At 37.3% G+C, this 13,878-nt stretch overlaps 1 protein-coding gene across 1 annotated transcript in view; it reads left to right on the forward strand.

Moving 5' to 3' along the window:
- The first annotated feature begins 410 nt into the window (after nucleotides 1-410).
- CNTNAP5 (contactin associated protein family member 5) overlaps nucleotides 411-13,878 on the forward strand; it is a 219,257-nt gene continuing 205,789 nt past the window's right edge. Inside the window, exons 1-3 of the mRNA XM_062005163.1 lie at nucleotides 411-540; nucleotides 970-1,080; nucleotides 7,598-7,791. Coding sequence (XP_061861147.1) covers nucleotides 411-540; nucleotides 970-1,080; nucleotides 7,598-7,791 — 435 coding nt within the window. The remainder of the gene's footprint in view (nucleotides 541-969; nucleotides 1,081-7,597; nucleotides 7,792-13,878) is intronic.

The raw sequence follows: 13,878 nt of genomic DNA on the forward strand, positions 1-13,878 counted from the left end.
ATATCATTAATGCATTATTTCCCCCACCCTCCCTGCCCCCGCCACCCTGAAAATTGTACGTTTAATCTGTGAGTGTGAAAACACAGTGGTGTCTGAGATCCTTCTAACCTGCAGGACTTTTCCAGTAATTAGATCCATGTTTGCTCCATGGGAGATTCAATTAAAAATGAAATGGATTTATTATTATTATTATTCCCTACTGAAATCCCACACTAAATTCTTGAGCGTGTATGTGACAACACTGTAATGAGCAAACTTACTTTCCCTAATTCCATCCTTATTCAAACATTATGGACTCAAAAATTCAACTTGAGTATTAGCCTAGCCCATCTGTCTTCAGATTTGGATGTGAAAGGAAGAGGAGAAAGACATGGTAGCTACTCAGTTTAGAAAACAAAACAGATCTGGCCATGTATGCATGTGTGGGAGCTTGGCGACGATATGATGGAAGTGTTCAGGTTTTCTATTCACATGCAACATACATGGGCGTTTTTGCAAAAGACCAGGGAACGTATCCCTCCGTGCCTCTTCCATACAGAAGTATGAAGTTGTAACTCTTTAATTATGTATCTGCTCTGTTGAGACACTTTACTGAACACAGCACCTGGGGTGTTCTCTAAAGTCTGCCCAGGCATTACTGCATTCTTCTAGTGGCTCTTGCAACAAGGGTCATTATCCTCTTTACCTGGAGGGTAGATCATCAAATTTCATTCACTGAAATAAAAATATTTTCCAGATTTTTAAGTATCTGTTGTCTTACCAACAGCTCCTATCCAGTTGCCATCCCACCAGACTGTCATTCTGGAGGGAGAATTTCATTCTTTCATATGAATTCAAGCATAAGTGTGCTTTTTCTCGAATGTCTACTATGAGGTAGGAACAAACACCACCTCAAGACAGCACAATTTGACATATTTGTTGTTCATGTGATGACCTCTGTATGTTTTGTTTTTTCCTTTTTTTTTTTAGATAATTGTGATGATGCATTGGTATCTCCCTTACCTTCATCAGCCCTTACCAGTTCCTCTGAGCTCTTCAGCACTCACAGTCCCAGCTTTGCAAAGCTCAACAGACGAGATGGTAAGGTTGCAATGTGAAATACTTAAACTATTACTTTTAGTCACATTTACAAATAATTTTTTTTTTATGCTATTTATATTCAGTGCATTCAGAGCCAAGTGGAATAGAGCCATGAATTTATGATTCTGAGTTCTCTATTTGGGAACAATTCCATCCTTTATTATGGAAAACCTGTATTATTTAATTTGAAGCTCTCTACTTCTGTTCTAGAAACATCCTGAAGGAAGTTCAGATAGTCCTTTTGCTTTTGAAGGGTTTCCATAATCTTCAGACCTTGAGGGTCATTAGGCTTGAGACCCTATTCTAAAATGTAGCTGTTCGCTAAACCTAGAAGCAACTGGATATTCAAGTTCCATGGAGAATTCAGTGATTACACAACTCGGCAGAAGCAGTGAAAATGAATGAAAAAACTTTGCAGACATTTGCAATGAAGAGTGTTTGAGGCCCAGTTAACGAGTTCTCACAAAAGGTGAAACTATTAGGATCACACCTGATACCAGAAAAAAAAAAGATGTTGGCAGTATCTAGCACATCATTTGACATCCTGTTACAACTTTAGGTTATTGTCTTCCATTTTATTCCTAAACTAGAACCTCCAAAAGAGGAAAGCCTTATATTACCACATTACATATGCTTTTGATTAGAGATAGCACTAGAAAGTACACTACTAGAAAAGAGATGTTAATTGAGAATAAATGAGAATTTTCCCACTTAAACAGTCTCTGAAACTTCTGTTTTAATCCAATATCATTTGATAAATCTATAGAAAGAGAGTAAAGAGCTCTCAGATGCTTGGCTCTAATGATAGAGTTGCTAGGCCATTAGAGAAGGGTTAGATGGGAGTTACTATATCATATTTAAGCTCCTGAACTACAGTTGCTCTAATAAAAGGTCATATGGCGATTGCTCAATATAATACTGTAAACATTAAGCATGATATTTCAGTTTGCCCTGCCTTTGTCTCCAGCTGTTTGCTGGGAGACTGAATAGACCTGCTTATGTGATTTTGCAAATGACTTGAGTGACTGGTTTTATCTTCTGAAAAGGAGATTGAACATCAGCGTTATTGCAAGTAAAGGCTATACTGTATCTTAAAGTGTTATTAGCAACATCTAAAATAAACTGACATTGATTGCAATTTAAGAGCAGAAAATGAAACTTATGTTATTTAGCTCTGCTAGACTAGTTTTGTCATGTAGCAAGGAGTAAGCTATACTGGTTTTTAGATATACAGTATCACATCAGTGAGGTCCATGTTGTGATTTGTCAGAAATCATAGGAATAAGAAGATGAGTCTTGAAATTGAGCCCTAAGAAAGGAAGTTGTTTCGGCAACTTTTATTTAAAGTACTTAAGGCTTATGTGATAACTGATGAGCTAAGCCCAATACAGGGACTCAGAAAGTAAATTATACCTTGCTTAATTTTTTTATTGTACAGACTTTGTTTTAAATGTACAGATGTATTGCCAACATATTTTATATGGGTACTTCACCATGGGTTTGAGGAGCAAGCAGTGGTAAACAGTGGCTGAAGGAACTCTCTTTGGCTGGCATTTGCATGCAAACAAGAAATATCTTTACAAGGAATAATAGTCACTGAGAAAGACTGTGCCATGGCTTTCTTATAACGTTGGAATGTTGTGATGAGTTGGCTTAGCTTTGTTGGCAATTGATGAGACAGTACTGCAAGTCTAAAGGTAGAAAGCCAGGTAAATATATTAACATAAAAATGAATGCAACTGGTGATAATAAACTTATAAAACACATTTGAGACACATATCAGTAGAAACTTCTAATTCATCAAATTGATTCTGTAATAGATAACAATAACTAAAAGACTGTTGTTTAAAAAAAGGCCTACATAAGTGAAATGTGATGTTAAAAAACCTCACATAAACTGGCCACGAGTAAAGCTTTGTGGGAACTGCTGAAAGTGCTCAATTAAAATGCTGATAAATCTGTACTGGTAATAGTAAAGCAGTTAGTATAATTCCTATAAATATAATTCTGTGGTATAAAATATATTACTTAGCCATGAGAAGGATTAATGGGCTTTTTGTTTACAGTAAATAAATAATGAAAAGGAATAAGAAAATTGCTACAATGTGACTGTATCAACTGAGCTTTTTCAATTCTCTATTAGCTCTTAGCCTGAGTAGTCAGTATTATGTATGGGAATATAAAACATATATAATGTCAAAAAGAATTTGGTTTATGGCCAGGAAGTGTTTGATCTGGGCATTAAAGTGAAAGTCTGCAGCAGGGAAGCACTTAGTTGCAGCAGGAAGTCCGAGTGTGGCACAATATAAAGCCAGTTGAGCTGTTTGTAAGGCACTGTAGGGTGGAAACAAGCATTCCTTTTGCTTCTTATTAATAAACTACAGATAAATGCGGGCATCCTAAGCAGCCCTGTGGAACGTAAAGAAGCACTGACTGCATAACACTGGGCTTAAATGCGATCTTTGGAAAAATTGAGGCAAAATGTACAAATAGTCTGAAAGAAGACAAAAAAGTATTTAATCATGTTTCATGGAGTGATATGGGTTTCAAACTGAGAAGCTGTCTGATCTTTGTTCTCCTCATATTTCTAGCCTTATGATTTGTTGCCATGGAGAATATGAGCAATATATTGGATTGCTGTGGTACTGTTTCTCCATACTATGTCAAACCTTTCTCTTTAGGTGATACACAGAAGATGTGTGAACTGAGGAATGAGAGTGTAGTGCAATGCACAGAATTCTATAATACCAGTAGGAACATGGTGGGCAGAATGGGGGAATTATGTGCCCCTCAGACATGATATTTTAAAGTGCTCAATGTGTGTTGACTTTATTAAGCATTCTGTCTCATTTTCCTGTGAAAGAGGCAATGTGGCATCTTGGTACCCTACTACATTACAGATTACCTAAAAAAAACCCATACAAATCAAGTGTAATCAGAGACACATTTGGTCTGGTTTATGTTTATGCCATGCTACTAATAAAAGGTATATGCCCAACTGTGGGAAATGGTGTTGGGGTTATGCTTGTATCTGTTCAAAGGAGCTGTGTTCAGTAACTATTGTGTCTCCAGTAGCCCTTGTTACTGTCTATTAGAGTCTTCACATCCTACATTATTTTCTCTTGTCTTGGGCCTGCCTTGACAAATGTTCCCTAGGTTGAGCATCTCTGATGGGTAGAGGAGCAAATGGCTGTAAATGGATTGCTATACTTTTAGTAAGTAGCTTTTTTGCTACTTACTAAAAAAAGTTGACATACTAAAAGGAATGATGTGCATAAATGAAATGAGCAAACACAAGTGGTGCTGGAAAAAGATGTCAGTGTCCTTTGTGCCACCTACTCTATTTAACAAAGTGAGAAAAAGAACATATATTGATTTTTGGCACACACAGCAATACTTGGTGAGGATTTGAGATACAAAAGTAAGCAGAAGATATTAACTTGCTTTACTAGCAGAAGCAACCAAGGCTTAATGGGAAAAGCTTTAGTTCTGCCCTCCTTCAGGCAGCTAATGCTGTTGTAAGAACTGCTGTTCTTACAAGTCTGTAGAGTTACTGTCCATCTGTTGGCGTAGGTAATGGTGAAAGGTCTTAGACAGGCAAATACAGTGGGTTATTTTCTCTGTGGGAAATGGTGTATGGGGCAGCTACTATTCTGTAAAGCTATGTTCTGTAACCAATACACGACTTCTGGAGAGGTGATGCAATGAGCAGGTGTCACTGCTGTGCCATGCAGTGCTTATATCTGAAGAGTCACATTCCCAACAGATAAATGTCTGTGAAGAGATATGCAGTTCAGAGAGGCCATGTAATTGTGATTTGAGAGCTTAAGCTCACCACAGATCTCCAAAAGTTCCATTCAATGTGTATCGTTTGTTTGAGTTTCTTAAAAAAATAGAAGCCTGTTCTGCTGTGCTTAAACTGGAAAATAGCAGAAGATAGCAAAACCAAGTACAATAAAACCAAGCATATCATCCTCCTGCCACTTCCAATAGCAGAAATAGGAGAGTATAAACTACACAGAGTAGGTGCTAGTTATGATGTTTAACAGACTACTGGAAAGTACCTGTGGTAATTAACTTGGCTTGCCAAGGACTTCTGCATAAACTAGAACAGAGAAAGCAAAGGTTTTTTTGGTTTTTTTTTTTTTCCTTTTTTCATTTTGTTTTAATAGGATACTCACCCAACAAACTACTAATTATGAGCAATTTCCCTTCATCTAGTTGTTGCTGTTTGTGTTGTAGAAAGACAATAAAGGAAAGATGAAAATGCCCACCTTTCTTTTAATATTAACTGAACATTTCTAGAAGCTCTTTGGAGTGTTGAAGGGAATGACTTTGTGCCACAGACCTGCCACAACTTCTGAGATGAATTTCTATGTCCTGTCAGTTCCTGGTATAAAACTGTAAACAGATCAGCAACTTGTATTCAGAGTCTATTTCAAATATTGGCTATTGTAATCCAAAGGAAGTTTTACTTTGACTGCCATATACGTTAGCTGTGATTCTATGTATGAGAAATATGCAGCTTGTTGACTTTGAACTCTTTTATGTAGTTTGCATCTTAGAAGCCAAGCAGAAATATTCTATGTCATTTAAAATTTTAAAAATAGGTGGAGAGAGGCAGAAGAAACATTGTTACGATTTTTAATGGGAAATAATATAGTCTTAGGCAAGCTATATATAGATATGGAGGTAAAAGAGAGCTCTGAAGTAGTCAGAGAAGAATTGAGTGATGACATCCCTAATAGTCTCATTAGAATTCTCATGGAATGCTCATAGTGGGGAATATTCTTTTTAAGGCAGGTAAAATAATCACAGTGATGATGAAGACTTCTATTGTGACTGAAAAGGTAAAATAAAGCATGTAACTAACAAGCAGTATGCATTGATTTGGTTACAAACATTTTCCCTAGAGAGGTCTCTTACAAAAATGAAGACTGAGTCATCCAGAGGAACAGGAATGATACTCCATTCTAGTTATGGAGTAAATAGGCTTCTGTTGTATGAATTATATTAACTATAAATAATGAAAATTCTAACACATATTCATAGACAAAGGAAATTCAGTTATGAATTGGAAAATACAATACAATCCAGAGAAATCAAGAAGTTTTTTAAAGGACAAAGTTGTTGAAATTGTGTTCTCTGATATAAACCACATTTATTGATCTTTCAACTCGGTCTACTTCACAAAGCAGCTGTGAGAAAGATCAGTTAGTTAATGAGATTAAAATCTTAAGGTAAACCCAGTCATTTAGGACCAGAGATTAGTAAATCTTTTTGTTTGGAAACCCATATTCAGAATCATTCTTGTAGCTTACATGATAAATTTTTACTGCTCTATTCTCAGCTCTGTATTTCCCCCTTATCAATATTCAGTGCAATCACACAGATATACTTTTGTAAACTTCACTAAAAATGGCAAAATAAACAAGATGATGGGTTGGAGAAGCAGTGACAGTGACAGCCTGAAAATGTCCTGGTTTGGATACTTTGTTCAGCTTCTGCATTGTTCACTCATTTGTAAGGCTGAAGTGATTACTGGTTGTATATGGAGAATAAGCAAAAACCAGCTCTAAGAAAATAAACATAACCTATAATTTAAGGGTGTAAAAGAAAGCAAGAGAACATAATATATACCAGTGTGGAAAGATTTGCCTTCTTACTATAAGGCCACATTTACTTTAGTGCATGAAATGGTGAAATCAAGCAGTGGTTGCAGCATGTATGTCACTGGCTTGGTGTTACCATGGGCCAGTTTACCCTTTGAAAGCATTCGTATATGTCTTCACTATTAACTGGCAAACACAAGTTGCAAGCTATCAGCTTCCATGTGACTGTGACTTCTGAAGTCTACATTCCTGAATGGAGTAGATAATTTTTCAACCTGTGTTTGTTCTTATGATGATGGGTTATTCTTTTAAGATAAAATACCCGTTCACTTAATAAGCATCTTGTGTAAGGAAAAGACTGCTTTCCAGTGTGAAGACAATCCACTCATTTGTTCAGTTCAAATGGTCTCTAGCTTTACAATGCATTATCTGAAAAGCATTTACAACCTGCAATCAAACCGTTCTTTCAAATGCTTAATAAGACTCAAATCAAGTTAACTAACATTTTTTTGCATGTTTTTCGAAATATAACAAAAAAGAAAATATCAAAGCAAATTAGAAGTTAAAAATCATCATTCCCGGACTTGCATAAGCACTTGAGGAGGAGATAGATTAGATTTTTGTTTTTTTCTTAATGAGGACGTGTCAACCTCACTGACGTTTATCCAGCTGACAAAGAATGCATTTCCTCACCATTTCTTAGAAATTCAAAGTTCCTTATGAACTTTTAAGAAAGTCTTAAGGAAACACATCTCATGTAGCATATTTCCTAGTACAAAAATATGAACAAACAGCTGTACATTCAGGAAGTATGTGATGAAATAATTGAAATAATATACTCCTTTCCCAAGTATTATTTCTTGTGTTCATTGACATCTAAATTATCTTTATCCAATCTCTTTCAGGAGCTGGTGGCTGGTCCCCTCTGGACTCAAATGAGCAACAGTGGCTCCAGGTTGATCTGGGGGACAGAGTGGAGATTGTGGCAGTGGCTACGCAGGGCCGGTATGGGAGCTCAGACTGGGTAACCAGCTATACGCTGATGTTCAGTGACACTGGGCGCAACTGGAAACAGTACAGACAAGATGACACCATCTGGGTAGGTCTGAACTGTGGATGTCTTCGTCCTCAGATCATTCTTGTTTGGACTCATTTTGGCATTTGGAGAAATGATGTTGGTTTCAGATTAGAAGAGTACTCTAGGGGTTAAAGAACAGACCCGAGCGCCTCTCCAGGACATTATGATATAAATGGGTTATGTCACTGACTATCTGTGTAATACAAGTTTAGGGCCTCAGGACTAAATTGTTTTTCAGACTCTGAAGGGGCTCAGGGAACTCAAAACTACCTGCATCCTTCCATACCTAGTTGGCTTTGATTCAGGCACTTGAGGGTAAATGGGGCTAATCACCTACATACTTTCTCCAGGAAATTAGGAAATTAACTCTGTGTTTTATGCACACTTGCTGGCCAGAACAACAGAGCTCCTGCTGCAGGAGGTGGGTGGTAAATTGTTCCTCGGCTGGAGAATACTGGAGCTGCAGAATGAGTTGTGGAATGATTTAGTAGGTAGACTAAAAGTGCTCAAGGCATTTCCTAAAATTTTAAAGCAGACTTGACGCTTGCTGTGTTCAAGTTCAACGTGTGGCCATGCCAGGTGTTGTCTGTGGGACTGTGTGGTAGCAGTGACACCTCAGATATGGCTGAAGAAGTTAAAAAGTCTTCCTTTCATATAGAAAATGTGAATTGTTGGTAAATTAATGGATGGTACATCCTCTCAGTGCTGTATTCTGTAGTTGTGAGAATCAATAGCCCTGGTAGCATGACAGTATGTGCTGGTAAATGAAATATATTCTTTATGAAAATAAAAGGGAACATTTTAAGATTGATCAAGTAGACTTCTGGTTTTGTCTTGAATTTTCTTTTCTTTAGTACCTTGGTTTTAGTACCCTGGTGTTACAAAAGCAGATTTTGCTTCCAGAACATAATGACTACAAATGAGGAGAGTTGTGGTGCCGCAGGAAGAAGGGCTGCTTAATTTTTTCCTGAACACGTTCTGAGCAGTGGGGATGCATGTACAGGGAGGTTAACTTCTGCAGTTTTAACATCCATTGCATTGGCACTGTCTTCATTTTGTCACGGTTTGATTTAGGGAAAGCTAATGAAATCCTTCTTCCTTTAAAAAGGCAACTTTGGTCCAAGGTTGGTCGTAAAGTTGTCAAGCGTGGCTCTGCTTCACCTATCATGTATAAAGCTATATTAGACTGTCTTTGCTCCAGATATTTCTACTTTTATTTTTATTTTTTTAAAAAGTTGTTTAAAATCAGTGGAATTTTATTCTGAATTGAATGTAGTGGTCATTTAACCTGTCTCTCAACTTCCACCCTTGGGACTCAGAAATCCAGAATGGATTTTTTTTTGCAGACTTGGTGTCATTAAGTGCTTCCTTCCCTGAAAATATTATATACCTTTTAAAAATTTTATATTAAGATAAGTTAATTTTTTATTACATGTCCAACTTTTCTGTCCTTTCCTTTTTGGAAACTCCTGACCTTATATTTTATTTAGAAAGTTTTTCTCCTTAAAGGGACTTGGAAAGACAACATGTAGAATTTACCATAGCAAATCTTCATGCCCTAAGGATCTAATTTTGTGAGTTTCTGACCTGATACCAAATATTGTGTACAGGAATAAGAATAAGCCTTGAACAATTCAGGCTTGGATTAGAATTTATTATGAATCTGAATTTCCTGTTTTAAAAAGTTATCTGGCATGAAGTTGACTCTGCGTAGACACTATCACAAGTTCTAAAACTGCAGTAGATCTGGAAGCTTGCTTTCTGGAGGTATAGTTTTTGTATTCTTTTCTAATGGAAACCATCATAATCTACAAAGGATAAGTTTGTATAAAATAGAGGAAAAACCTCAGAATTTGGATCTGGAAAGGTAATACTAGTGAAGGATTTGGATATTTTTTACCTCACATTAGTTTCAACAAGTCACACTGACCATGTGAGCCAGTAACATAATTCCAGCCCAGGAGAATAATTTGCTTCATGTCCCCAAATAGAGGGCTTGAAGGGATTATTAGGATGCATCACCAAACTGCTGTTGGAAGTATCTGATAGTGAAAGTCCAAAGTGGGCTTATTTGACATTTCATTAGACTCTAGAGTCTACCTAAATTGGCAAGTCTCATTAACACCTAGGAGCTTGTATGTCTGCCTATAGAATTAATGAAGATCAAGAATTCCTTCTGTACAGTTTTTATTCTACCTAAAGAGAAAGTTGATTCTTTTTTTCCTAGTGCTTTTGGATTTGTTTCACTGAATTAAATTAGATCTTGAGAGCCATTCAGAGCACAGAGAGGAAAGCCAAAGAGGCTTTCCGAAGCATGTGTAGAATTATAATTTCAAATTTTACAGTGTTTCTGGTTTATTGACAGTAATCCTTTCCTCAGGCTTTTTTCTAACTAAGAAGAAAAATAGAAGTGTGTTGTCCAGCTGTGTGGTTGTTTTTTTTCTATTAAACTCAGACCCTTGGATGAAATGAGGACAAACAGAACATGGTTCTTGTCCTAAACATCAAGCTGTTAAATAGCTGTAAGGGAAGTTCTGCGTTGTATATCTCTTGGAAAGAACCATCACCTTTGGCTTAAGGGAAGGCAGTGGAGTAGATTATTTCATGAGGATAGAGAAGCATCACCCCAGGGTAGCCTCCACTATCACAATGTGTGACATAGTACACTGTATCAATCTGTCACAGTGTTGGTCATTTCAGCCTTAGGAATCTGTATGTCATTCTTTTTGGGGTTGAGTAAGGTGGTCTATCAAAGCAGGATTTAAAGTGGGATTCTCCTACATAAGGGCAAGGTGGCAAGTTACCAGGTTACCGCTCATCCACAGGGAGTGACGGGGTTAAAACCTTTGTTATTGTAGAAAATGCACCAGTTCGGAACACATCCTCCCCACAGGCTTCAACTTTGAAGCTTTTTTCACTGTCCTTAGGATAGGATTTTAGTATTCTTTATGTCCCTCAGGACTTCAAACATTTTAAGATTTCCTTTTAAAATTTTTGTGTATAGCTAAAAGGGCTGGAAGTTTACCTATTTTATTGCTTTTTTGTTACAGAAAACTGTACTTTTCCTAACTGAAGGGGCGATCTATACTGACTTATAGCTCAGAAAGGGCTGTAAAATTGAAATAATTGCCTGGAGATCATTAGATGACGTCTGCTGTGTCAATATAAAGTATTGATATGCACTGGACCTATCAGGTTTACTGATAGAGCTTCAACTTTAGTTAATAAAGCTAGCAGGAAGGTTGTGCATTGCTGGATGAATATTACTGAATGTCTCACAACAATTGCTCAATGCTCACAACTTGTCATTCATTTGCAGCTGTTGAAAGATTCTGTGATGCTGTGAAAGGAGAGATTATGTATCAGCATAAAGGACCTATATAGTCTGGTGAATTTGTTTCCTGAAGGCAATATAAGTATATGGAGAACCTTTTACAAAAAAATGGATATACTGTACTGCTGAAAATAAGAGTTGTCCTGGTTTTGGATTGGATAAATTTTCTTCCCAGTAGCCAGTACAGTGCTGTGTTTTGATTTTAGCATGAGAAAAATGTTGATAACACACTGATGGTTTATTTGTTCCTAAGTAGTGCTTATCCTAGGTCAAGGACTTTTCATTTTCCCATGTTCTGACAGCAAAGAGGTACACAAAAAGCTAGAAGGGGGCATGGCTAGGACAATTGACCCCAAGGACTATTCCAAACCATAGGACATTATGCCTAGTATATATACTCAGTATATAAACTGGGGGAAGTTGACTGTCAGGAGGTCAACGTGTGCAATTATTGCTTGGGCATCAGTTAGCAGGTGGTGACCAATCCCGTTGTGCATCACTTGTATTTTTTGGGGTTTATTTCTCTCTCTTTTTTTGTTTTCTTCTGTTTAATTATAATTATGATTGTTACTATTATATATTTTACATTATTGAAATTATTTAACTATTTAACTATTCTCATCTGAACCTATGAGGGGGTTTTTTTTCTTGACTCTCCTCCCCATCCCACTGTGGGGGAGATGGAGGGAGTGAGCGTACAGCTGTGTGGGAAGAAGTACCAGGATTTCAAGGCAAACATTTGATTTCAAGTAGAAGTTTGAGGTTTCACTTTGGCTTGTTTGCATTCCATCAAAGGAAAATGGGTCATTGTAATTTCTTCTCTGTTATGTCTGTTAAACTAAAACTGTCAGAAATCCTTAAATCTCTACTCAACTCAAGTGAGATTTGAACTACAATTTCTCCCAACCCATCTGCATGTCCCAGAGACAAAATTACGACATATTCTCAGACGGCTGTACCTCAGCACTCTCTTGGACGATGATGTACTGGCACAGCCTTTCCCCGCTGTATGTCATGGGCCATCAGCTACATTTGGTGGAGACAGCAGGAAGGCAGTAGCTGCTTTCATAACCCCTGAGTAAATCTACCCAGATGAAACTTTTCCTAATCGTGTCTTCATAAATGCCTGCTGCTCCATATTGCAAGTGATGCTCCTGAGGAGTTGTTTGCAGCCATCTGGGTATAGATTTTGTCCACCCATATGGCATTTGTGTCCTTCAGTGCATCTGAGACCTGGGTACATAAATTCTTCATTGGGCTGCCGATAAGACAGACGTTTGCACACGAGTATGTATGACATACCACTAGTAAAAATCCCTTTCTCTTTATAGAGATTACAAGGCTTATTATCCTTCTCTCATGGCATGCATATAGCTCCCATCAACTTCACTGTTAATGAGCACTGCATAGACAGATCACAAGGAGAATCAGAAAACCTCTTACATTTTCACTCAGCCTGTGTTTATGATGTTAGTAAATTCTGCAGCTGGAGTTGAAGACAAGACAGATTAGCCATTTAAAACCAATTTTCCAACCCCATTTGTATTTAAATAAACTTGTTACAAAAGGACTGTGTGGTTCAGAGCAAACTAGACTTATAATTATATTTTCAATATGGGTAAATCAGCTGTGTGTGGACACATTAGCTATTGATTGGGAGACATAAAACATAAATCTTATTGCTTGTAACAAGTAAATGATTTTTCAGTGTTTTTAAGTGTTGAATAATTCAGAATTTACTTTACCTGCATACACACCACATCTTGAATCAGTCCAAATTGTGTATATTACTGGAACAAAAGTGTGGGCTGTGGCACAATGCTGTTTCATTTTAGATGGCAATTTTTGTGCTATCTATATTGGAAAATACTTTACAAAGCTGAAAATACAATTATGCAGCAAGACACAAAGGAAAGCGGATGGAGTGGGAATAGATGTATGCAACAAAAGGAGAAAAGAGATCTTCTTTAGGCAAAGTTTTGCAAGCAGAAAGGGAAGCTGTGGAATTAGAGATAAAGGGAGACTGTTCTAACAAAGGCAGAGGAGGCTCTTATATTAGAACAATTAATCTGAGATGAAAGGCAATTAAGGGGGGAAAAATGGCATAGATAGCAAGGAGATACTTCATACTTTGTGCAGACACGTGTATATTTGTAAACATTCAGCAGAAGTTTGGAGCTGATGGTGAAACTTCTTACACAATTAGTGTCAATTGCATATGGAAGAGAGAAGATGACTTTGAGTGGAAGGGGAACTGTGAGCCCTTAACCCAAGGCTGGATCACAAGATAGGAAGTGTATCTCTGGTGTTGAACCATGACCCCTGAGTCAGGCAAGATACAGAGTGGAACTTTTTCCACAGAGAAGTGCCACGGTGTCCATCACACTTTTTGCAGATGTGAGGGAGATGTGAGAGGGCAGGAGGCTGAGAATGCGTTAGAAGCATGTAATATTCAAAGGAGCAGGAAAGGTGTTTAATAGAGTTAATAAAGATCCCTTGCATCCCCTTTTCTTAAGAAAATTCTTACTTGCATGTGTGAGCTTTTGCTGAACCAGACGCTTTTCTAATGAAATCTAGAGGAGGGTCACTCATGATTGGCTTATAAATCTACAGGAGCACTGTAAACTTTCCCATATCCACTCCAGCTGGATTGTGATTGTGGAACAGTTTTGCTGAGTTAATTATTGTGAACATCGTTATAATAGTAATCTTCTTGTCAGATTTAAAGTTGTACTAATTTATTCTGAAGCATCTTTTAGTTCCAAGTCCTAATA

This window comes from Colius striatus, chromosome 11 (assembly GCF_028858725.1).
Source record: "Colius striatus isolate bColStr4 chromosome 11, bColStr4.1.hap1, whole genome shotgun sequence".
NCBI classification, from domain to species: Eukaryota; Metazoa; Chordata; class Aves; order Coliiformes; family Coliidae; genus Colius; species Colius striatus.